Raw genomic sequence first — 25,731 nt, 5'->3', positions numbered from 1 at the left:
ATCAGGAAATGGACAAATTACAGAGGTAAGCCGGTGTTTCAGGGACGGGTAAACTTCTCTGCGTCCAAGGATTACGGACTAGCTCATGTCACTGAAATTGCTAATTGATGATTTGTTTTCAATGTTTCGTTTCAGAGAATCTGTTGGAATTGTTTAGGCACAACGTTGAACGAAATGGTTTAGTCGAATCGCATGGTGGACATATGGCCTATGTCAATAGTGGTGGTCTATATCCATCTTCCCTAGCTGATTATTTGTCAGATGTGGTCAACCCGTACTCCGGTAAGAAAATATTGGGCTAGTTAAAATCAATGTCAGTATATAGACGTACTGATTAACAAGCACAATTTCAACTTCCCCCTCACATGGATTTCATCTATTTTAATAGATTATTGGGATAATTTTTGTCTACCAAGGACTTAAATGTTTTTACTCTGTACGAGGGTGCTTCAAAATGTTACCCGGTATGTGAAATGTGACTTAGAACTACATGCGACCCAAATAATCCAACCCATCCCTCCCACTGTGTGTGAACACCTCCGAAAGTGAGATAATTATGATGACATTTTATTTTCATTTTTCTTTAAACAGAAAATTCAGGAAATCAAGAATTTATAATGTTTAATTTCAGAATCATTTGAGTTCCCTATTTGATTACGTCACGATTTGAATTGAGAGGTTCAACTTATGTGAAGAAGTGCTAATGTGTGAAGTACCTTTGTTTCAGCAATGTTTCATGATAGCCCTGGAAGTGTTCGCATTGAAAATATGGTTCTCAAGTGGATAGCAGCGTGTTTTGGTTACCCAGATTCCTTTGCGGGAAATTTGACATCTGGTGGTTCAGCGTCAACTGTACTGGCCTTGGCTGCAGCTAGGGATAGTAGAAACATCAAAGCGAGGGATTTCAACAAGTATGTAAACGCTATCTATAAATTTGTCAGAGAGAAGGGGACAAACAAACAGACAGACAGACAGACAGATAGGCAGTCAACCAAAAGACAGACAGACAGATAGACAGGCAGACAGATTGATAAAGACTGAGAGAACATCTAGGCGTTGTGTGTGAGTCCGCATAATATATTATGTTTAATGCAATATCTACAGCCTCGTGTAAAATGTCTTTTTATAAAACTCATATTGTTACACTAGTTATTGATACTTACAAAATAACTCATGTTCTGGCCAATATAGATGTGTCGTTTATACAACAACGCTGTCTCACTATTGTGCCGAAAAAGCTCTCAATACAATCGGCATGAGAGAAGTTGTCCGCCGTACGATTGCTGTCGATTCCAACTACAAGATGGATGTTGATATTCTTAGGGAAACTGTTAAGAAAGACATTGAGGTAGGTTATGAAAATGAATATTGTCATTGAGGTAGGTCATGAAAATGAATATTGTCATTGAGCTAGGTCATGAAAATGAATATTGTCATTTAGGTAGGTCATGAAAATGAATATTGTCATTTAGGTAGGTCATGAAAATGAATATTTTCATTTATCTTCAATGTTTACCTATTGCTGCAACTCTCAGTATAAATATCGCGTCCAAATGAATGCCGTGCATACACGTAGAGGATCAATGTAGTCCCAATCGATTTACTTACTTTTCTGTATTGTTCCTCTGTATCAGTCTCAACTTCTGTTGTGGCTTCTATTCCCATTGATGGCGATCAGGATACTTAAAACTGTGGTAGTTTTTGGCAAAAAAAACCCAACAGCCCTACAGTAGTCGTGACTCTCAGTCAACGCTTGGGTTGTTTTAATTTGGTGGTCGAACTTGTTAAGCATGCGCCATAAATTAGGCTACATTGATTTAATGTTTTACCATTTGTAGGTTGATCGAAAACCATTAGGTATTCTAAACATTTTGAAAATAATGCCCACATAGACAAAGGGTTCAATATATCGACATTTGCTTTCTATGTCTGATGATTCAACTGTTATGTATTTCACTGTAATGTATTTAACATACATTTTCAGGCAGGCCTGATTCCATTCGTTGTTTACACAACGGCCGGTACAACTGACCTTGGTTCGGTGGATCCCCTTGAAACCATTGCAGGAATATCAAGGGAGTTCAACATATGGATGCATGTCGATGCATGCTATGGTGGATTTTTCATACTCAGTGAAGAAGCAACACACCTCTTTAAAGGGATCGAGAAGAGTGATTCGTTCTGTGTTGACCCGCATAAAAGTATGTAACTAAGCATATTTACAGCAAATTTCAACATACATTTGATGATAAGATACATTGTACTTCTAATTACTTCGTGTACTTATTTTGTTTTAAAAGCATTTTGATATTTTCTGGCAGCTCTGTATTATACATGCTATAATTGAACACGTCAAAACCTCTTATATTCGTGACATGACTATCTTACAAGATCCTCTGACTGACATCTAAAGTATTGTAGAGAGCAATGATCATTAGAGCCACGGTATAGGCAGATACAATTTACAAACTACTACATCCTGAACATTGACGCAAAATGTAATTTTCGATCAAGAATCTTGTTTTATGGACCAAGAAACAATGGCACTCTTAGTTTTACAATATTTTTTGTTTTATTTGCTAATGTCATCGAGCAGGCGACATATTCATGGTATTTTTTGAAGGTTTCATTAGGCCTGCAGTCTTCCCCATTATCATTGACAACAGATAAAATTGCATAGTACAAATAACATACCAACTAAATGTCAAAACATTCATGTTTCGTAATACGTACCACTACTTTTTTAAAGGTTTATTCATCCCATATGGTTGTGGAGCTGTTTTGGTAAAAGAGGGCAGTAAACTGGCATACAGCAACGCCCTCAATCGACCTGCGTTTTATTTAGAAGATTCATTCAAAGACGAATGTCAAGATGAACCTTCGCCCTGTAATTTGTCGTTTGAGCTAAGTCGACATTTTAGGTATGTGAACACGACATCCACAAAACGTATTTCTCCCGTGATGTACATGTCACTCACAGGTCGAAAAACCTCCAACCAACTGCGACTTAGAACAGCTAGCTTGTGACAGCATATTTGAAGATACTTGCATGCAACTTTTATCAGAATGTATATATCAAGTCTTATTGCTCTTCAAATTCATCATTCAAAAAGACCGATACTTATATTCCCGTGAAGACTGCGTTCAATATAAGAGGGGGGTCGAAAAATATCAGCTGTGGACATGATATTGTGTCTTCCTATGGTTGCACTCGGGTTCTCAGTCAACTTCAACCCTACGTGTCCACGGCTAAAGGTGCAGGCCGGAATGTTGAGTAAGGAACCACTAACATCGCACCAGCAAGTTTACACAGTGTAGCGGGGTAATAGGACTGCCAACGTGGCTCGCAAAGCAAATGATTAAACACAGTATTTAATGTGTAGCGAGACTTGATTAAAGTGTCGATTAGGTTAAAACTCATTTTTTGGAAATCAGTTTGGAAGGATACTTTATTTCTTTTTAAGTTCCAGTACGCTGAACCTGTTGATGTCTTTTTTGTATCATTTCTCCTCATAATGACTTACAAGACTGAATCTGTCACTGTACTCCTTTGTATGCTAAATAGAATTTCAAGTAAGGACCCCTCTAATTTAACCTTTGTTTCAAATGTTAAAGTTTCGTGGCCACCGACATCTTCGCTCTAAGTAAAGTCCAATGTTCACAGTGCTGGGAATTTTACTTTAGGGCCTTTAATTACGCATCCACTTTTATGGCTTGAAACTTAATCAGAGACATGAAAAGTCGCAACTTAAGAACTACAGTATAAATTCAACTTTAACAATTAGGTTTGCCTTGCGCATGCGTGATAGAGAATGTTTAAGACATATTTAAGGTTACACAATTATTAGTTCAATATAATCATTACTAACGATAATGCATGCCAGAGAGGAGAATAATTCTACAGACACTAAAGAACACATGTGATCGACTCCTCATCACAGTGCTATGTAATAACCATGACATTCTAAAGCGCAGTGCTGTGTAATAATTTCTAATACAATGTGCTATGTAATAACCATCGCATTCTAAAGTACAGTGCTATGTAATATCAGTGACATTCTAATGCACAGTGCTATGTAATAATAATGACATTCTAAAGCACAGTGCTATGTAATATCAGTGACATTTCAATGCACAGTGCTATGTAATAACAGTGGTATTCTAAAGCACAGTGCTATGTAATAACCATTATATTACCATGCCCTGCCCGTCGCATTTTGATTGGTCGAGCTGAACCACGTGACTGACCACAAATACACAGTAATGGCTTTTTTACATGCCCGTGAATATGAATAATAAGATTAACAACTCAAAGTATCGTAACTTTACAGCTCAAACGTAAATCATAATCAATCAAAAAATAAAATGGAGCACTTGTAGGTCAAGTTGAGATACTTTTTCTGAAAACGTCTCCGGATTTGCCAATTGTTTACAACGCGCGTGACAGTGCGTCGCGTAATGCTCAGTTTCTGGGGCCCAGTTGTCGTTCGCTACTGAAATTTTCGGAAATTTTGACGGTTTTCTTGGGTTCGCTGATAATATAATGGAAATAACAGACTCCGCTCTGACCATTAACGTTTATTTGTGGGCGTGGAAAGCCAAATTAACGGGCTCGGCAAGCCTCGCCCGTTAATTTTTGGCTTTCCTCTCGCCCTTGTCCACAAATAAACGTTAATGGTCAGCACGTCGCCCGTTATTTCTATATTCTTATACACAGTGCTATGTAATATCCATGACATTCTACAGCACAGCAAGGCCGGAATATTGAAACATGGCAATCGCCAAAATACAGCCACTTTTAAACGTTAGTAAGGCGAACTAACTCACTTTTCTGAGAAATTTATTGGCAATATTATATCATCCTCTATGTTTCAGGGGTTTAAGGGTCTGGATGCCTCTGAAGTTGTTCGGCATTCGACCTTTCAGGTCAGCTCTTGGTGAAAAAATACTGCTTGCAAGATACTTCTACGATAGGTTGTCAGGTGAGCTTTGAAGAGATTGGCAGCACGCGAGCGACAACTTTTTGTAGCAAAGAAAATAAAACCGCTAGGTACATGCAATGTATTTTCGTCGGGAGCATGAGAGTTAGCGGTTTTGAAACAGATTAAGCTAATTCAGGTTAAGTTTGTAATAATCCGTGATATAGCGATAGGCTGTTCCACCTACCGATTACGGATTGTTGTTGGTAAATAATTGATAACGTTGAAAAGTTATCAAGAACGTTTTAGTTTTCATATTTTACAACACGAACAGTTTGCTCTTAAAGAGCTGCACATCCATAACACAAGAAAATGAAATCAAAATATCATCAGCTAAAACTGTCAATGATTAGAATCTTCAAGCGCAATAAAATTATACTGACTGCACGTTATTTAAGGTGCATTAAACTCAACAAATATTCTTTCTTCTAGAAACGGATGGCTTTCAATTGGGTCCTTATCCAGAACTCTCTGTGGTGGTGTTTCGTTTCATCAAGTGTCCGTGCGACACGGAAACATTCAACAAAGAGCTTTTAGAGCAGCTGATGAAAGATGGCCGCATTGCCTTGGCTTCCACCCGTATCAACGGCGTCTACTATCTAAGAATATGCATACTATGTTTCAGAACACACTTAAAAGAAATGGATTTACTTATTAAGTTGATTTCGGTTAACGTCAAAAAAATGTTGAAAGCGATTTCTGTAAAGCCATGGGAGCAGCAAGAGCAATATGTCAGGGGATAGGAATTTCTAAAGCCGCAGAGGGCGCTGTCATCATAAAAACTTGCCATCAGAGTCAGTGCAAACAAGCGTTTTCCCATCAATCCTTTCGGGGTTGATTTTCTGGTAACTTACCAGAGCTAAACCTAATTATATTGGTTTAGGCCTGAAAGGGTTAAAGATCTGCAACTGAAATAAAGCTGTCACTTTTCGTCGTACAAAAAGTATCATATTCCTTTAATTTTCTGAAAAGCAACACACGAGATGTGGAAATTGTTTATAGGTTTTAATGAACACCAGATCCCAATGAATTTTATCCAAGATTCTAGATAGAACTGATGGAAGCCAATGCTAAAGCTGGTCAGTTTGACGTGAAAACCTGCTTTGTCGATTTCGCAAAATCTACTAACGTTCAGCATCGTTAATGTCATCCAACTTGGATGGTTGGAACTTGTCAACATAATCTATAAGGATTAGCATTTGATGTCTAGCAACGTCCTTTGTAGTAAAGTCATTGCAAGGTTATGTTAGAGTCGAACTTGACTTTAACTTTAATTATCATCAGGAATAAACTTTCAAAGATTGCTCGTTCCGATTATTTTAATTGAAATACAATCTTTAGCGTATTCATGATTTTGAAACATCTTCGGTTACATAAATTTCAATGCAATCTTGCAATTTGTGTCTCTGTTACCTTTCCTTTACTCATCAAATGAGGGCAGTATGCATACACACTTGCTCATCAATGAATTTCAAAGATTCAAAACTTTCATGCGTATTGAAATATAGACTTTAAGGCTGACCTCAAGTATTCATTCAGGGAATCTATGACTGCAATGTTAGATTTTCCTTGCAAAACCTTTATTTACCTGTCAAATATCTGCAAACATTTTCTGGAATACCTCCTTTTATACGTAGCAAGTCATCTTGAAATCATTTCAACATGTTATTAAGATTTCTTGACCAACTTCAAGTAACATGATTAAGGATTAAAATAGTTTCTATGCATAAATTAGTTTTTTTGTTTTTTCTTTCATTTGTCTTTCACATGTCGAAAGGAAAACAATATGTATCTATGGCAATAGTGTGTGATAAAATACTGCAAACGCGGCAGATACACACCCTGCAGAGTGGAAAATAATTAGTATCTATGAAGAAAGCAAAGTCCGTGGACCAATATTTACTAGCCTTAGAAAAGTTTAAGCTTAATTGTCTCATTAAAGAGCTTGTTTTGGTCATATTCAATTTAACATTGGAAATGATAAAGAGGCAGAAATACAGTAAGATGAAGGAGAGACAAGGCTTTAGTCCACAAAAAGTAAATAACCTGTCATCGACAAATTCTAGAACTTCATTTTGAAAATTGAACTGATATCACATTCTGTAGTTAAGGATAGGATTTCTTTTGAGGACATTTTAAGTTGGTTTGTCACGCTTTACGTTAAGTATATTGGAAAATAATTAAATAATAGCACTGGGTTGAACAAACTTTCAAAAGTGGTTTAGACAAATGTTTAATGTTTAAGTTTAAAAAGTTTAACATAGAAACAAGGTAAAACCAACTATTACAAAGATTGTAGGAATGATATAATTGAAGCTATTACAAATATTATAAATGGTATCTTGTAAATATATAGTGGTGTACAGATAATTTGATAATGCAGAGGTGTAATGGTAATTTTATATATTGTTATTTAGTCATGTACAATGGATACCGTTGTCAAGTACACAGTAATTTCTATCTTCGTTTTTTCCTTTGAGCTTTGAAAGGCTTTTTAAGTATGTAAATGAAATTTCTCTATGTAATAAAAGAACTCTTTATAATAAGCAAACAGTAGCTAAAAGAAATTCATTATTACGTGTGTTTTTTCATTTCAATTTCAGAATGGAATAACTTGATTTCCAGATGATCCATGGTACAACTTCTATATTCATAAACTCCAAGGAGACTGTTACGTAGTATACTAGTATTTAGCGTACCAAACTTGCATTGTATACACTTCCAGTTGCAGAGCGGTATAAATAATTAAATTCAAAGATTGTAATTTGTGTAACTCGGGTTTCACGTAATACAGTAATTACCAAATGGTATACATGTAACTGTCGGTGACATATAGACAGACAGACACACACATACACACAAAACAGTACAGTAGCAGATGAGTTCCATTGTGCTGGTAATCACACACTGACACACTACATCTCGTTATTTCATCAAAGAGCTGTGGTGATCTAGAATATTTTCAGAAACACCAATAAATGAGGATGATAAAGTGTATAGATATCGGAATGTTTTAAAAATGGCAAGCTGTACTCAGTGTTCTGCGTTTGACGTACACGTCTTAATGTGTTAACAGTGACGGCGCAGATTATATAATATGCAAGAAGAATTCGATTGGGCTGAAAAGTATCGCTTAGCTTTTGAGTGATTGGGTGATATCAAGTGATGGAAGGTATCAGGACGTACAAAGGCATTCCCGGATATGCGTTTTTGCAAACCACGACTTTGATGACGTGGCTCTCAGTTGCGCTGATGCGGGGTTCTGTCTCCCTGTAGGCACGGTTACTCTAGCCCGGAGTAACCGTAGGTTAGAGTAACCGTGCTGTAAGTATTTTCATTTTTGATGCGTTTGTCCTGTTCTAGTTCTAAGTGCTTTAAGGCTGTATTGCAGATTTTGCAACTTTGATACAGGCGAGTCTGACCATGGACATACGTTAATGGTCGGGCGCGTCTGTTTGTGTTTTTCGTCTCATGATTCGTGCATTTTTAGAATTCATCTCAAAGGAGGAATGACAACATGGTCTTTGCTGGCCATGGTGTGCTGTCCTTTGCTGGCCATGGTGTGTTGTCCTTTGTCCACACTAGAGAGCAGATTGTGTACGCGACAATGTGCAGCTTCAGATTTACTTAAAATTTGCAAGTGTTTCAGTTGAACTTCAATTCGTAAAAGAATGATTAGGTTGTTATAGGGAAAGTGCAAGGGAAGGATATTGGGCGAGAATTAGAAAGAGGGTGTACGGTAGAATGAAATGAAAGGACGTTTGCAATATCCAGCGATACTTCTTTTTATTAAATATCAGATCTCTTCGTTAAAAAGCTGACCAACTCCATGGCTCCTAGCCAATGAAAGTATATGAAGGAGTACAGAAACGCACTGTGCAACCTTTACAGAGACCTATCTGGATGTAGCAACTCAATATATTACCATGCCCTGCCTGTCGCATTTTGATTGGTCGAGCTGAACCACGTGACTGACCACAAATACAGAGTATTGGTCTGTTTACATGCCCGTGAATATGAATAATAAGATTAACAACTCAAGTATCGTAACTTTACAGCTCAAACGTAAATCATAATCAATCACAAAATAAAGTGGAGTACTTGTAGGTCAAGTTGAGATACTTTTTTCTGAAAACATCTCCGGATTTGCCAATTTTTTACAGCGCGCGTGACAGTGTGTCGCGTATTGCTCAGTTCTGGGCCCAGTTGACGTTTCGCTTTTGAATTTTCGGAAATTTGACGGTTTTCTTGGGTTCGCAGATAATATAATGGAAATAACAGACTCCGCTCTGACCATTAACGTTTATTTGTGGGCATGGGCTCGAGGAAAGCCAAATTAACGGGCTCGGCAAGCCTCGCCCGTTATTTTGGGCTTTCCTCTTGCCCTTGCCCACAAATAAACGTTAATGGTCAGCGCGTCGCCCGTTATTTCTATAATATTGGACGTCTAATCGACCACACCACTTTATTATGTCACTTTTCACACTGCCGTTATAATGATGGAAATTTGCATATTGTCCAAATTTAACTCTACAAACTTGAATGCCTTTTTTGTTTTGCAATTTAGTCGCTCAAATGCAGAGATTAAGAGATATTGCAGGGCCTTATTATGAACCGCGCGAAACGTCTTTCAGCCTCAGGTTCGAGTGGAACGAAATCACCAACGCAGCTGGATTGGATTCGAACATAGGAGCTATACGATTTTAGTTGACAAATAAATGAAAAAACTATTTCAATTACTGATGGGTTTCCCAAAACAAATTGGGACGCAAGATGCAACGATGTTAAACAGCAGAGCGTGTGACGGATAATGATGAGAAGAGAGTATGGGACATGTAAATGTATGTAAATGGAAAATTGCCGAAAACGGTAATGTGTCCGAGGAGAATGCTGCATAGCTGTCATATTACGTCAGCCCTTCCACACAGGAGGAGAATTTCCCCTGGCAATTTGCAGCAACACAGAGAATTATATCTGATTGGTATAGATTGCTATTATTCAGAGCGACTTATGGAGTCTGACACTTGAACTATTCTCTATCTGATTGGCTATTTAGGGAAAAGTCCATAAGGAGAATGAGTTTCAGCCAACCAATTGACTAATAGCTTCCGAGACGCTGTACATCAGCCCAATTTTCACAGCAGTCCTTTAAAATGACAAAGTCGCTCTTTTTGGACCTTTTGTGATATCAAGTAAACATGTAATAAAGTCACTGACGACGGTAATAACTGTAAAAGTGTCGAAAATTACCGCTTTACTGAATGCAAACAGATTATTTCGTTTTTGATCTCCAAACAATATGGATTTTTCCTATTGCGACTTGCTTTCCTATGGCAAATAAACACTGCCACAATGTAATGGAAAGCGGCTATTCTTCTCTGTAATCAAATCACCGTACAGCCAATTACGGTAAAGTTTGCATGAGAGCCAAACTTTATGTAACAGTGTGTGATCAGCCATGCATGGTAAGAATTGTACGCTGAACTTGATATTTTGGAACAGACCGTAATTTTTTTCACTGAATGCTTCATCTTGTCTAGCTGCAAGCAGAGTTAAAGTTGTGCACAGTTGACCATAGCTCTGCGTGGCAGGGCTTTGTGTTACCGGTTACAGGCCTTCCAACAGAGCTAAGTTTACCAGTACCGGTATATCATCATGTTTCATGTAGTCAAACAATATGAACTGATTTTCAAATTAAACAAAATTCATGAAAAAAGCTCAAAAAAGAAAGACTTTGTCTCATTCATACCCTACGTCACGGTACATTCACAACCTACCGGGGCCATTTGCTTGGCAGAGTAGGTTGTAATAACGCATGCGCCCTAATATCAATACGATAGTCTTATCGCTGTTATCGGCACGCAAATGCGACAGAGCACCGGTACGGCCGTTGCTCTTTTAATCAAGATGTTCTCTGCACTTTGAACAGATCATGAACTGACAAAAAGTTTGTTGGACTACGAGTTCTGTTCGTTTTCTGTACACCGTGGACTAGTCTATTGCCATTATCAATTTCAATTGGAAGTTACGGGTCGACTTCACCATCAACATGGCAAGTGGTGTTGTAAAACTTAGTGTTGTCGGAATCATAATTCTTGCGCTTGGTATTGCCTGTATTCCTACATTTCACTTCGTAATGCACACCATAGTATCTCAGGTAAGTCTTCAGGGTATTGTTACATAAGAGAGCCCTTGTGTAAGCCGATTTCTGCTCGTACGGAACAATCCGACAATGACAGCAGCTAAAGGAAGAACTGCTATGTGACGCAGGTGAGCAGCGCGCATCGAAAGCTTTAATCGTGTAGGACGTAAATGATCTCTTCCAAAATCATGGACATTTTAACAATTCATCGTTTCGAGGCTCACATTCAACAATGTTTTCACAGCCTTAAGACTGTCAGAACGGTGCGTTTCCGATCAGACAGTCTTGTTAACAGACTGTGTGTACACTACAGGCCTGGTATATGAAAGAAAGTTGTAGCTTATTATGAATGGTTATTATTAATCAGTGTTCTCTGACAACCACTACAAATCAATATATCAGGTGCAGCCAACGGAGCTATTCATCCAAAAAGCTATTCCGGAAGCAATTTTTGAGGGCGGGGGAAATTGATATATCGGGCTCCCCTTGAAGTACACCACAGGCGCTCCTTAGTTGGGTAGTCTGCTAAGTGGATCGATTTTCGGATCGATTTATTGATCCCGTAGTCGATATGCCCGCCACTGCAACCTAAATACTCACAAGGTGTGCAACACAGTCACTCAAAAAACACACCACCCGATTTCTAAACTGGTCGTTCGCTCGCACAAAACATTCAGAACTACACTCCCATATACCTAGTTGGATCACAAATTTAACCATCTCCTCAAAAATCACGCCGATGAATGTGTTACTCGCGTCATCTTGAAGAAATCGGCCGTGTTTTGAGACCAAGCGCAGTGAAATGTGGCCTGCAGAATGATTCTACCATATGATGTAATTTTTTCCACTACTGATTGGCTAATCAACGGCCAAAACAAAGGTCATGGCAAAACGTCACTGGTGTAGTATAGTTGAACCAATCAGCAGTGGAAAAAATGACGTCATATGGTAGAATCGTTCTGCAGGCCGCATTTCACCGCGCTTGGTCACAAAACACGGCCGATTTCTTCAAGATGACGCGAGTAACACATTCATCGGCGTGATTTTTGAGGAGATGGTTAAATTTGTGATCCAACTAGGTATATGGGAGTGTAGTTCTGAATGTTTTGTGCGAGCGAACGACCAGTTTAGAAATCGGGTGGTGTGTTTTTTTGAGTGACTGTGTTGCACACCTTGTGAGTATTTAGGTTGCAGTGGCGGGCATATCGACTACGGGATCAATAGATCGATCCGAAAATCGATCCACTTAGCAGACTACCCAACTAAGGAGCGCCTGTTGAAGTACACCACTGAGTAATCCATTTTATGGATTGTCTTTATAGACCGTTCTTGATCCCTGTACTAATATCATACTAATTCAGACAGACCGTCCCACTCACCGACCGGCCCATGCAGTAAAACGAGTATTATTGTTGTTCACTAGGTCAAATAACAGAAATAAAACAAGTGTGTTTCCTGTAAGCCGACCTGTCCTATAGAAAACAGCCTACTCGAGACATCATTCAGCGTTTTGAAAAACTTTTATGAGTAAATTCTGGAAATTTTACCCTATTTTATGTGTGTCAGTCAATACAAATTTTAAAAAATTCCTCCGACCTACCCATCCTAATTTTCGGAGGCATCTTTCCGAAAGCACTCAATTTGCTTTTATTTGTCCTTGCGAAAATCAAAATTTAGAATAATATATCAAATATACCTTTACTGGAGGAAATAAACTCAATACGAATAAGTCAGAAATGCACACAGTCGAATCCCATATTGCAGGAAGTGTCATTTGATAATGCCAGATTTTGTATGACAATGTCTTTTGTCATTTCCACAGATGTAGATTAGTTCGTATATGTCTGTCTCTCTGTAGGCCTATATCTGTGTATTCGTCGTTTATGCATGAACGTGTATGTCCTAAGGCACCAACACTATCGCCAGAACACGCATAACATCTCTATGCGTGTTCGTCATCTTCTTCGCAACACTTCCCGTTTTCTCTTTCAGAAACTAACACTTTCGAACACGTCATTTGTGTATAAGACGTGGGCCAATGCGGCGAATAGTAGTGCACATGTTTACCTTCAAGTATGGGTTTGGGATTTACAAAATAAGCACGAAGTACTCAACGGAGCTCAACCTTATCTCATGGAAAAAGGACCATATACATACAGGTAAGGATGATTCACTAATTAGTCAAATATCGGAATAATCTTTTTCGCGTACTCCATTGTCGATTTTTAAAAAAGTAAAGAATTTTTGTGTTTTTACATTTGAAAATTCTTGCTACGTCAAATTGCATGAACTGCACTGGCAGGATCTGTTGCTAACCAAGGATTGGTTTATCTTTGCCATTTGATTTCAGAGAATCTCAAGTGAAACACAACATAACATTCAATGATAATGGTACGGTATCATATGCACCGGTGACAAAGTATGTATTTATACCAGAGATGTCGATTGGACCAGAAAGTGACACTTATACGGGACTCAACGCACCGCTTGTGGTGAGACAAAGTCGACATTATCTTCAGCATCATCATTATCATCATATCATAATTAGAACGAAAAATAAAAACGTCTGAGCTATTCTGTATATGATCATATCACAGCAATATTCTAGGATCGATGATTTTCATTGACACTGTTAGGTTTTTGTTCAGACTGCTTCACAATCAATAATGAATATGTCCATATTTACATATAGACAATGTTATCTTGCAAAAGTCAACACAAAGGTTCGACAATAACTGTATTGATGTTGGTGAATGAATAATGAAGAGGCCGTATTATCTATTTTGCTAGAATCGCTATTGAAGTTTCAATTGTTATCGAAGTTTCAATGTTTTAATTATGTAACTTTTTGAATTTTATCTTTAGATAATTGCTAATCTGTTACGAACTATGCCTTCACTAGTTCAGGAACTCGGTGACATCATCGCAGAACTCACAAAAGATACGAACCTTTTCCTGACCTTGAGCATCCGGGACATTATCTGGGGATACAACGATCCAATATTTGAATTGATATATGAGCTGACTGGAACTTCACTTGTACCGGGACCACAATTTGGAATCTTAGCTGGAGTAAGATAATCAAAGGTTCTGTTTTAGACGTTTTCCTAACGTTACACGTTACGTTGAATAACCTTGTTCAAGCTTTCCAAATAAGTTCTTTATCAGAATTTCACGGTACAAAACTTAATGTTCACTTTCGGTCATTACCGAATAACATTCGTGTATCCGTTTTAAGGTTTTCGAATTTCTGCATTTTTCACCAGATTTCACGATCTCATCAAAGACGTATACTGTACTTTATTAATGATATTGCAATCTTATAATTTTCGGGTCACATTACAGTAGTAAAAACGCTGATTAAATTTATTTCAAAGGGAATCCGTAAGTTTTCAGTTTTGACCATGAATAAAGATATCTGCAGGGAAAACAAACTGTCAAATGCTGTTGCATCATTTTCCAGTTCAACACTGGCTTTAAGTATCTCTTTAAGTCTGAAACTGTGTCTTGTTCTCTTACCGACTTATCTCAGAAAAACAACACCGGCTGGCAAACGTTTTCAGTCTTCACGGGTGAAACTGACATTTCTAAATTGAATATTATCAACAGATGGAATGGTCAGATAGAGCTTACGTACTGGACGACGAGTTATGCAAATATGATCAATGGAACAGGTAAATGAGAGAAACTAACATATTTAGCAATGTCCTTCAAGTCGGATTTTAAAAACATTTCGTGTAGTACAAAGAAAGCACGGTAGCATAAAAAAGGAAATTTAATACAGAATTTGAATTCCAGGTTGTAAAACAAGTATTTGGCAAGGATAAGCCAGTCCTTTCCTACAAGTGTAATTTGTTTCGTTAATCTTGGAGTAGAAGGTGGTCATATTTGTCAAACTAGATGTCAGGTAGAAGTTTGACACATTTTACGAGCAAGTGTCATTTGTTTTGTCAGTTAAGATCATGTCACTCTAGAAAATGGACTCATTCATTACAGACACTTGTTGTTTTGTCAATCTAGACCTAGGTTTAGAAGTTGGATACATTTAACGAGCAAGTGTCATTTGTTTTGTCAGTGTAGATGTCAGTTAGAAGGTTATCATATTTTACAAGCAATGCCATTTTTTCAGTCTAGATGTCGGAGAAGAACCGAGATGGTCACATATTACGAGCAATTGTCTCTGATACACACCAATTCCATAATTAACTTGTGTCATTTTGATATGATATACTTTCTGCTACTTGATTTGTCAGACGAAGAGCGTCTGAAGAAAAAAAAGTTTTCAAACCAACTAGGATTTCACAAACTTAATTCACATTATAGAGACTAGTAAGTCTCTGCTAACACGTGACACGCCCTATCATATGGAGTAAGTTTGCCAAGTTAGACGCCAAACGTACATGTTTGCCTTGGTATGTCACTGAGGTTATGATAATGTAATCACTTGTGTTGTATTACTTGGCAAAACATTACTTGAGACCGACTGAGTGATACAGAAAAGGAATCTAGATGGAGAATAATGATTTGACCAAAATGGTTTCGTTTGTCTCGAATTTCAGACAATAAATCATGGGAATAGAGCCCGAATTTTATATCCTTCATATGAGTTACATCATCGCTGCCCCCTTCAAACTGTTCATTATATATTACATATTGAACAACACATGTTTTTAAACTTTATTTCATTCAAATGTGAAATCTTTTCTCTTATAATACATTAACTAATCAATGAGTTTAAAAACTCTTTTCCGATCTATTTTAGATGCTTCATTAAACCCACCATTTGCAGGGCTGAATGACCCCCACTATGTGTACACAGCTGTTGTATGCAGGTATGTCCAAAATCAAACCGTCTTGTACAGTTCTGAACGAAATTCTTTTATGATTTATGCGTTGTTTGTTTATTCTTAACGATGGAAATCTATTGTGGTACTTTATGTATCATGCATTTCATATATCAAAATAATACCTTATAGAATACTGAAATAATAAAAGACTGCTGCACCGTCATGTCTTCTTCTGAAATGACGTCAAAATAATTATCAAGAGTGATTACTTTTGCTGTTCCTTGTACCTCTTGCGTAAATTGGAACAAAACGCTTCATTAAACTACTTTTGATTGCAGGTCCCTGGGGGCACAATATGAAAAATTATCTACTGTGAAAGGCATTCGTTCCAACAAGTTTCATATCCCAGAAAGAGCATTTGCTAACATTTCTGTAGAACCCGACAATGTTGGTTTCTGTACACCAGACAAACACCACTGTCTTCCCAATGGACTGCTGAATATTAGTAATTGTCAGCATGGTAGGTATCATGTAAGCACGGTAACCATGTCAACAAGGTTAATATCATATTGCACGGTAAGCATCATTTCAACACGGTTAGTATCATATCAGCACGGTATCATATTAGCGCGATAATATCATATCAGCAAGGTGAGTGACATGTAAGCACGGGTAAGCATGTCAATAAGGTTAATATCATATTGTACGGTAAGCATTATTATTTCAGCAAGGTTAGTATCATATCAGCACCCGTCGGTAAGTATCATATTATCGCGGTAAGTATCATTTCAGCATGGTAAGCATCTTGTCAGCACCGTCACGGTAAATATCATGCAAGTATGGATAAATATCATATCAGCACGGTAATCATCATATCAGCGTGGTGAGCATCGTGTCAGCACTGTAAATATAATGCTAGCTCTGTTAAGCATCATTACAATACAGTAAGCATCATGTCAAATCCTGGGGCATCCATAGCATTTCAACAAATTAGACACAGTGAGCACATCGCAACGTTGTGGAAAATACGATACGTGATGTCAAAGGTGGCACATGTGAAGTGTGTCAATCAATATCTGGTTTATCTGTAGGATCACCAGCTGTGTTGTCGTTCCCTCACTTTTTGTACGCTGACCCGAGTGTAATTCTACCTGGAATGCGTCCAACGAAAGATGAACATGAGACCTTCATCACTATTCATCAGGTATGCGAGTTAGTTTGGAAGATAATTCATGATATTAGACAACTAGCATCAGAAACTTTATGGTAAAATACTGACATATTGTAGAATTGTTATGAGCCGTCATTTTTGTCGTAAGTTTACATGTTATAGTAGTAAGAAATACATTGTAGAATGAATATATTTTCAACGTGCCTACAGAAACATTAATCGACTAGCCTAACACTAGGTTGATATGTTTTTGTTGTATGTGATGCAACTGTGGCTAAAACTGTTCGATTGGTTCTTAAGAAACTTTTTAACATTGCGTTTCATTATCAGTTGACTGGTGTTACTATGCAGGCTGCAAAACGTATGCAAATCAATATGCACGTCAAAGCAGACAAATATTTTAGGTGAGTATATTTGATGGATAGAAAAGCTAATGCTTAGAAAAGTTCGCTAGGTGCCGAGTCTTAACAAAGACGCATAATCCTAGCATTAACAAGAAGACAAAGAAACACATGAACGTAGATTATGACTTTTCGATATCAATAACATGTGATATTTGTTCTGATTTTATTTGTGATAAAGTTTTTGTTTTCAATACCCTTTGTATTTTCAGACAGCTTTCTGCAGTTCGGGAAGTCTATTTTCCCATGATCTGGCTAAATGAGGTTAGTTTGATTTATATCGGAATAGCTTATCATTCATTTGTCATGTTATCTAAGTGACTATGATCTGTTTCAACATTTTAATTCATATATATGGCATAGTGAAATTTGTATATAAGGTGTATGATAAATACACCGGCGTCGAATCGATGTGTGGATGTCAGATACATGGCAAACACAGGTGTCAGTGTCTATAAGTAGTTACTGTACTTGATGACAAAACTACGCCCATTCGACAGAACAATCGAGCTATCTATATCAAAATACATCAATACACCGTGTTGCTCCGAATCGAAATTACCAGTCTGGTAGCGGGATGACTGCGATAGAAGCATATCGTTTCATCAAAAGCTTATTATTCAGTTTTTGAAACAAAACTATAAACTTGAAGTACGAAATGTGATGATTTTTGACAATTAAGAGTTGGGAAAGTTTTAAAACACCCTTAATGGTGGTGATGTTGTGATATTTTGAATCTGATACACCCTCCAAATAACTAAATACATCAACACTGAAGATTTCAATTGTCCTTGCTAGTACCTTGTAAAACCTTTGCCAGATCGTTTTGTTTTTGTTCCTCAACAGAGTTTTATCATTGCTGATAAGGACGCGAACACGTTTAAATCTACCGTTGAAACTCCCGTGATGATTCTACAGGTAGTACAATATTCGCTGATTGGTATCGGCGTGTTGATTTTAATAGTTGCCGTCATATCGTACATCAGAAAGCGATCAAGAACCAAGGTGAAGGTCAGTATGGCTCAGTTTAAAAGTATTTATGGATTCAATGAAGTCTTCAGTAATTTTGCCGTATTGATAAAGAACAATGTCCAGACATCAGCAAACTTTCTCTCCTTTTTCGGGACAAATATGGCTGCAGGATCGCAGCGGATGTATTACTGTGATCGAAATGTTGCACATCATGCTATCACCAAAACAATCAATGTTGAAATATTATCTAAAAACCAAGCTGTCATCATTACATTGACGGTCGGGGAGTGTAATTTTTTATTGAAGGATTGACAACAACTTTAAACAAGCAGTACAGAATAAAGTACAGATGTATAAAACCAGTCAAAAACGTGTAGCTTTAGCTTTGACTTTCAGTCGACGGGCAAACAGACCGGGTCCATTATGATGTTTAAATCAGTGTCCAAAGTGTTGAACGGACTGGAAGATGTCGTCATATACATTCTAGTTCTTTCAAGCATTGTCGGTGTTTATCCTTGACAATCTTTTTCGTCACTTGACTTCGTATTTCTTTCAAAAACTGTTTGCAAATTGTGATGTGCTTTATGGACTCATTTTCCCTTACACATGTCACAGAGAGAAAGCCCGAGTAAACAGCAGGAAGGTCAAAGGCAATCGACATCCCAAGGTCAAGAAGATCAAGAGAATGAATATACACCATTGATTAACTAGACGTACGGAATTACTGGTGTAAAAGAATTATGTAATAATTTGTAATATAAATTTAACGATACTGATTGCTATTTGGTCTTTACTCTAATGAAGAAAGTCCAGAATATTGACGGAGAAATCTTCGTGAATTCTATTAATGATCGGGGTTTACATCATACTGATTTGACGTTTATAAACAAAGTGCATGACTCGTTAGAAGATGGTAAATATTCACAATTTTCTAATCTCAGGTAACATGAATTATTGTGAAAGTGTATTGTTTTTTATTAAATTTTCATTTTCATAAATCTCTCTTCACGCAGTCTTCATTGTATTGATATTCGACCGGATATCACAGAGAAGCGGGACTCATGAAGAAGTGATAAACGTGTTTTTGTTTGGTGATACAAGGAATCCTTACAGTAACATTTCGAAGTACAATTTTTATACGTAAACTGTCTCGTATTGATTTAGCACTCAGTAGTGGTAAATTATCATTGTCTGGAATTCCTATGATAATCGTGATGAATGGAAAGAGAAAATATCGGTAAAACGCACAGTGCTAAAATTTGACCTGTAATATCGATCTGACCCGTACCCAACTATTCCAACAAGAATGTTGTCAAGGATTGATTCACCGTGTTTTCTAAACCACTTTCTCGAAGTTGAAAGCATCTCACATTTTCAGAGTTTCTTGTTCATTAGTAATGGAATCAGGTGAGTCGAATATGTGTACGGCCTCTTCATGATATTTCGAATAGGTTTTGGATAACATTGAAGAAACATAGAGTAGAGTAGTCGATGTTGATAATATCTTACACAAATCTACCAGTTCGAAAGTGAAAATCTCGCCGGCCGGTTGTGATGGTCTCCGTGATAAACTCATGATAAACTCCATACTCCTTGTCCACATTGGTCAATTTCTAAGTGTAAACTCATGAAATTACACCTTACAAATATTGGGCTTGTAAAAAAGGAAGGCAAACGGTGATCCCTCTTGTCTCCCCCACCATCCCATCCCCCAACAACCATTGCTCCTTCGCTTTGACGACTGTACTTTCTTAACTTCATAATAAATACGTCTGATCGGCAGCTTGATTTGCAAAAGAAGAATGGGAGTGATAGTTACTCGTGAAAGAAAGTATCCGTCATCGTAAACCGAATCAGACCGTTCAGTGAGTTGTCTCAACAAGGGAACGCTCCTGACAGAATAGTATACCCATCTGTCCAAAGGAGACTGCGGTAGAATTTAATTATTCTATTGATTGGTTTACTCCCGCTGGATAGTGGGTCTATATTCAGACGATTCGTTTCCTGCTGTAACGCATGTCATAACTCTGCGGTGTTTTCATGACTTACATGCCACATAGATACTGGTGGAGGAAATCGTTTGACACCAGCAACCTAAACGTTTCTCTGGACATGGCATCAGCACGTTTACTCGCTTTATTTTGCCCGCTATTTCCTGGGGAGCGTTTAAATAGAGATCTTGTAATAGGTGTCAGGGGCAGTCACCAAAGCTGTTCGTGTACAAAGACGTTCCTAGCCTTGCAGCTATAGTCTTTCCGATTTCAGTTTTAGCGGACGAGTTACGGGCAGGCGGGGATTTCTTCTCATTGGCCGGCGGGGAAATTCCATACTGCTACACAGGGGGTAATTCAAAGAAGGACCAACGGGCGGATAGAGAGTATAAAATGATCGTTAGGGTTTACCGACGGGCGAGGGAAAAGCATATGGCAAAAGGATAGCATTTAGTAAGGAAAATGGCAGTATGATCTTCTAGCATGGAATTGGGGGAGGGCCACAGTTATTGGAAGGAATTTTTAAATCGTTTCGGGAGGGCAATTACCTACAGCTTTTATTTCCATGTTACGTATAATTACAATTATTAAGTATTGGTATTAAAATATGCCAATACTTATAATTAAATTTATAAAAGTTGGCTTCCCCGATGAAATATCCTGCAACGGAGTTAGAACGTTAATTAGATGCAGATTTTCGCACTGTGTGAGCAGAAGATTGTGCTTCGTTTGTAAGTCATTCCAACCTGACAACACGATAATGACGTTTTTAGGGAGCGTTCAGTTATTATGGCCGGGGGTGGGCCGGCAAAATCCAGGGAGGGTCACCTCAAATTTGAAAACTGCAAAGGGGGGTCACGTATTTTTAAAACAGCTCAGAGGGGGATCACTTAATTTTCATAGTATCCGTCCCATCAAAAAGCAGTTTCAGTGTTCGGAAAAAGCAGTTTCAGTGTTCGGAAATATTCTGGGAGATAAAAATGATTCATTGCATGATTTCATTTCATTACTCAACTGTAAATCTTAACAAAAGTACAATTATCTGTCTCATTAACATCTTGACTTGACAACTCTGAGGCTTGTCTTATTAAATCAAGCTCACTGCACTGAGGGCAATGAACAATTCCTATTACTTACATATTAGAGATATAGCAAGTTTTGTCAGGGAAATTATTTAACAGTTACCTGTAGACTACTAGTACCATGAAAAGTTAAATAATACTTTTAGGTGAAATTCCAATATCATAATTGCTGGCCACATCTGAACATTTAAATATCCTATTTGAACCAAGTACATTTGTATCAATTATCAAACACCTATAAAAGCACAAATTAATTTAGTTTAGCATCGTAAAAAAAAATATTCTTAGTTTTCTCATAGACTTCAATGTATAGTGATTCAACATTTCGGTGAAATTCCAAAATCCAATTTCTTGCACACCCTTTAACCATCCTAGGTTAACAAAGTACTTTAAAATGAATTATCAAATGTCTATAAATACACAGATTTTGATAGTTTTGTATTGGAAAAAATCATTCATATTTTCCTCATAGACTCCCATGTACAGTGAATCTACATTTTGGTATAATTCAAAAATCCAATTTCTGGCGAACACATCCATTTGTTACCACCCTAATATATTCAAGCACATTAATATTAATAATCGAGAGTACATAAATACACAGGTTTACCTATTTTTGTGTTGGAAAAAAATTATTCATACTTCGCTCATAGACTCCCATGTATAATGGATGAACATTTTCAGTGAAATTCCATAATCAGATTTCTTGTACACATAATATGCACCTTTAACCATCATATCCTAATCAAGTACAATTATGTTAATAATGGAACGTCTGTATATGCACAAGTATACCAAGTTTTTCATTGGGAAAAAAATTATTCACAATTTTATCATTGACTCCCATGTATAGTGGATGAACATTTCTGGTGAAATTCTAAGGTCAAACTTTTCGTCCAGAGGCCAGTTGTAACAACCCTATTTCATTTAAGTACATTTATGTTAATTATCAAATATCCATAAATGCATAGATATAGTTTTGCATTGAAAAAAGTATTACATAGTTTTCTCATACATTACCATGTATAGTGAATCAACATTATCAAAATTTTGAGAGAAATTTTTTCCAGTGCAGGGAAAATATCAAGTTTTTTCGCCACAGGGCAGGGGAGCTTAAAAAATTCACAGTGGGAGCGAAAACAGCTAAAAAAATAAGTGGGGAGTGGGTAAAAATGAAGTACGAGTGCGGGAGTGTAAGTCGAAAAATTTCGTACCCGGGTAATTTTTTTTTCTTCATATTCTTTGAAGCATCAAAACACTCTCCATTTGTTACTGGTCTATCACAGAACTTTTTCTGGTTTTCGTCTAACGTAGGAACGACTGTGTCTTGTAAAAAGTCCCTTAGAGTAATGTCGCGTTTTTTTTCTCCGTACAATTCTGCATAAAAACTTTTCATTTCTTATTGAATTTCCCGCTGACTGGTAATATAATTTCAATTTGCTTTTTGTAATTTTCTAATGGTTTTATTTCTTCCGTTCCTTTTTTCCAAACTTAAAAAATACTTTGTGTTTTTTTCTCCATGCTCAATCCATCTTGCTCTCGAGCGGATTTGTTTACCCTTCACATCGGCCATGTGTAACTCCTCAAATTTCTGTTTTAAAGTATTTAACTTATCATATAAAGCTTTGGATGGTGAACTACATACATTTTTTTCTGTTTCTACCAGCTCATCATATATTTCGTTTAGGGTATTTCTGCTTCTTTTCGCTTTTTCAATACTGTACTTTATGGTCATCCGTTTAATATCAAGTTTCCATAGATCCGATTTCATTCTCTCTGATTCACACTTATATTTATCTTTCAAATTATCAATCAAAATAGCCAGCTTGTTTAAATACAAGCTATCCTCTAATAGACTATTGTTAAATTTCCAGAAACCCCTTCCCCTAATCGAGGAATTCAAATTTAATTTCATGACAACTGCATGATGGTCAGACCAAATTGACGGAACAATTTCGACATCCTGTACATTTTGTATAATCGACTTACTTATAAGGTGATAATCTAATCTACATTGTACAAATGGTGTTGCTCGACGCCATGTAAAACCTTTTTCGTGTGGATGCAAACTCCTCCAAACATCAATCAAATTAATTCGAGATATAAATTGGTTGACATATTTTCTTACGTTGCAATTTTCCTCAATTCCAACAACCCCTTCCTCCTTATCTTTATCGAGCTTTAAGTCTAAGGGGATATTGAAATCTCCTGAAATAATAATATCTTCACCAAAAACCTTATTATTACAACATACATCATTTACTGACTTAAAGAAGATCTGTTTTGCTGTTGGTGTATTTGGTGCATAAATATTAATCAGCCAAAATTTCTCTTCTTCTATATTTACCATTGCGGCTGCAATGCGCCCATTGCCATCTATGTACGTATCATCTATCGCTATATCAAACTTTTTTCCAAATAATATGGCTACACCACAGCTATGATTCGTCCCATGACTCCAAACAATTTTCCCTCCCCATTCTTTTTCCCATTGCTTTTCATCTGATTTTAAGCTATATGTTTCTTGTAAAAGTACAATATCGAAAGCATTTCTTTTACACCAGTTAAATACCAGTTTTCGTTTGAGTTGGCCACGAAGACCTCTTACATTTAGTGTTATAATTGATAGCGCAGACATATAGTTGTAACAAAAAAAATTGAAATAATTTCTTATTTTCTCTATACATTTATATCTAGAAGGACTTATTTGCTGAACTAGTCAATGGTGGTGATACCACTTCACATCGTCTCTTTTCTTGGCCATGTTCCATAGGCGAGGCGGTGCCTCAACTTTGCGGTGACCTCAACTTTGCGGTCTTATCCTTCTGTCTTAGTATGCCACTAACGCTAAAGTATTTTCTCAGTCCCTTCTTTTTTCCTTCCGTTTTTTTGTCTACATCTTGCTGGTTTATGTATCTTACCTCTTTACGTTGAGTGTTCGTATTTGTTGCTTGTGATACCGATTCCGTTGCCTGTTGCGAGTCTCGAACCGAGTGTACTTCAGCTTGCGTCGTGATAACCCTCTGCGGTGATGGAGACATACTTCTATTCATGGCCTTCTCGATCATGTCTTGCGCTTCTCTTGCTTTCATTGAAAAAGATTCAACGAAGCGGTCGACTAACTCAATGTCAACTTGAGGGCAAAATCTGGCTATATGGCCTGTTTGGTTACACTTGTAGCAAAGCTTCTGCTTCTTGCACTCTTGACTTCGGTGACCGACTTCCTTACAGATGAAACACGTCAGCGGTGGCTTTTTCGGACAATCTACTGGTTTGTGACCGCATTCTCGGCATATAGAGCACTCTCTGTCTTGTCCCGAGTAGAAAATTCTGAAATTATAGATTCGTTGTTGTCCATTTTCAATGTACTTTAGTTGAGCAAAGTTCGGGATAGGTACTTTGACACTGGCCACAAGACAATATCTGTTTCCGTTGAAATATGACCCGCCGTCTTCAGGGTCGGTGACCGTACACTTGACGACTGGCTGCACTCTGTCACAATAAGCATCTAAGAAATTTGCCACGACTTGATCAGGAATATTTAATGGAAGATCATGCATTGATATTCTAATGCCATTGTCCTCAGGTAGTACAGAGTTCAATGCCATATGTGTACCTGCGATGTCGATGCCTGACACTAGCAGTTTTCTTTTACAAGCGCTAGCAGCATTCTTTGCATATATTAACCATTGTCTACCTTTTGGAAGGAATTGGACTCCAACGATACCATTTTTTCCAACCACCTGTTTCGCGCTTCTTATTACGTCCAAATCTCTCAAACCTTGAAAATTTTGACCAAAGGCTTTGAAATTTACCCTTAGATCTTCATATCTTTTTCTTCTAATTCCGCACTTTTTACTTGACCTGATCCATCTTCTTCAATCTTCGGGTACGATGGATTGACAATAGAATTTTATAACAAATGCTGGCCTCTTATAAGTCCATTATTGCTTCAATGTTATAATGAATGTTTTAGAGAGGGTATGCTTTCAGTTTCACAGAAAAGAGGCATTATCACATTATTACACAAGAAAAGCAAGCCTGAGCTTTTAAAAAAATTGAGACCCATTAGTCTTCTGTGCACCGATTATAAAATATTGGCACAAGTTTTGACAAATAGATTAAAAACAGTGCTACCAACAGTGATCAGCTGTGATCAAGTTGGCTACATTAAAGGTAGACAAGCTGGAGAAGTTTTGAGATTGA

General features: G+C 37.3%; 3 protein-coding genes across 8 annotated transcripts in view; 2 read left to right on the top strand and 1 right to left on the bottom strand.

Moving 5' to 3' along the window:
- LOC139130671 (aromatic-L-amino-acid decarboxylase-like) overlaps positions 1-7,530 on the top strand; it is a 38,539-nt gene extending 31,009 nt beyond the window's left edge. For 4 of the 5 annotated variants that reach the window (XM_070696418.1, XM_070696419.1, XM_070696416.1 and 1 more), the window contains 7 exons: positions 136-282; positions 728-911; positions 1,192-1,348; positions 1,985-2,201; positions 2,750-2,921; positions 4,876-4,982; positions 5,412-7,530. In XM_070696418.1, coding sequence (XP_070552519.1) covers positions 136-282; positions 728-911; positions 1,192-1,348; positions 1,985-2,201; positions 2,750-2,921; positions 4,876-4,982; positions 5,412-5,722 — 1,295 coding nt within the window. In that variant the 3' untranslated portion in view covers positions 5,723-7,530. The remainder of the gene's footprint in view (positions 1-135; positions 283-727; positions 912-1,191; positions 1,349-1,984; positions 2,202-2,749; positions 2,922-4,875; positions 4,983-5,411) is intronic. The other variant, XM_070696420.1, reaches the window with a different exon arrangement.
- The window catches only part of LOC139130673 (solute carrier family 35 member G1-like), a 59,494-nt gene extending 34,153 nt beyond the window's left edge, over positions 1-25,341 (bottom strand). Inside the window, exon 1 of one of the 2 annotated variants that reach the window (XM_070696423.1) lies at positions 24,447-25,341. In XM_070696423.1, coding sequence (XP_070552524.1) covers positions 24,447-25,133 — 687 coding nt within the window. In that variant the 5' untranslated portion in view covers positions 25,134-25,341. The remainder of the gene's footprint in view (positions 1-24,446) is intronic. The other variant, XM_070696422.1, reaches the window with a different exon arrangement.
- On the top strand, positions 10,840-19,525 carry LOC139130670 (platelet glycoprotein 4-like). Its single transcript, XM_070696415.1, has 12 exons — positions 10,840-11,136; positions 13,114-13,280; positions 13,472-13,613; positions 13,987-14,193; positions 14,654-14,795; positions 15,884-15,953; positions 16,247-16,428; positions 17,000-17,112; positions 17,410-17,483; positions 17,693-17,744; positions 18,327-18,491; positions 19,068-19,525. The coding sequence occupies exons 1-12, from the start codon at positions 11,029-11,031 to the stop codon at positions 19,161-19,163; spliced, it is 1,518 nt and encodes a 505-aa protein (XP_070552516.1). The 5' UTR covers positions 10,840-11,028; the 3' UTR covers positions 19,164-19,525.
- Positions 25,342-25,731: the final 390 nt, after the last annotated feature.

This window comes from Ptychodera flava, chromosome 4, assembly GCF_041260155.1.
Source record: "Ptychodera flava strain L36383 chromosome 4, AS_Pfla_20210202, whole genome shotgun sequence".
Taxonomy (NCBI): Eukaryota; Metazoa; Hemichordata; class Enteropneusta; family Ptychoderidae; genus Ptychodera; species Ptychodera flava.
This window is presented reverse-complemented; position numbering and strand designations above follow the sequence as displayed.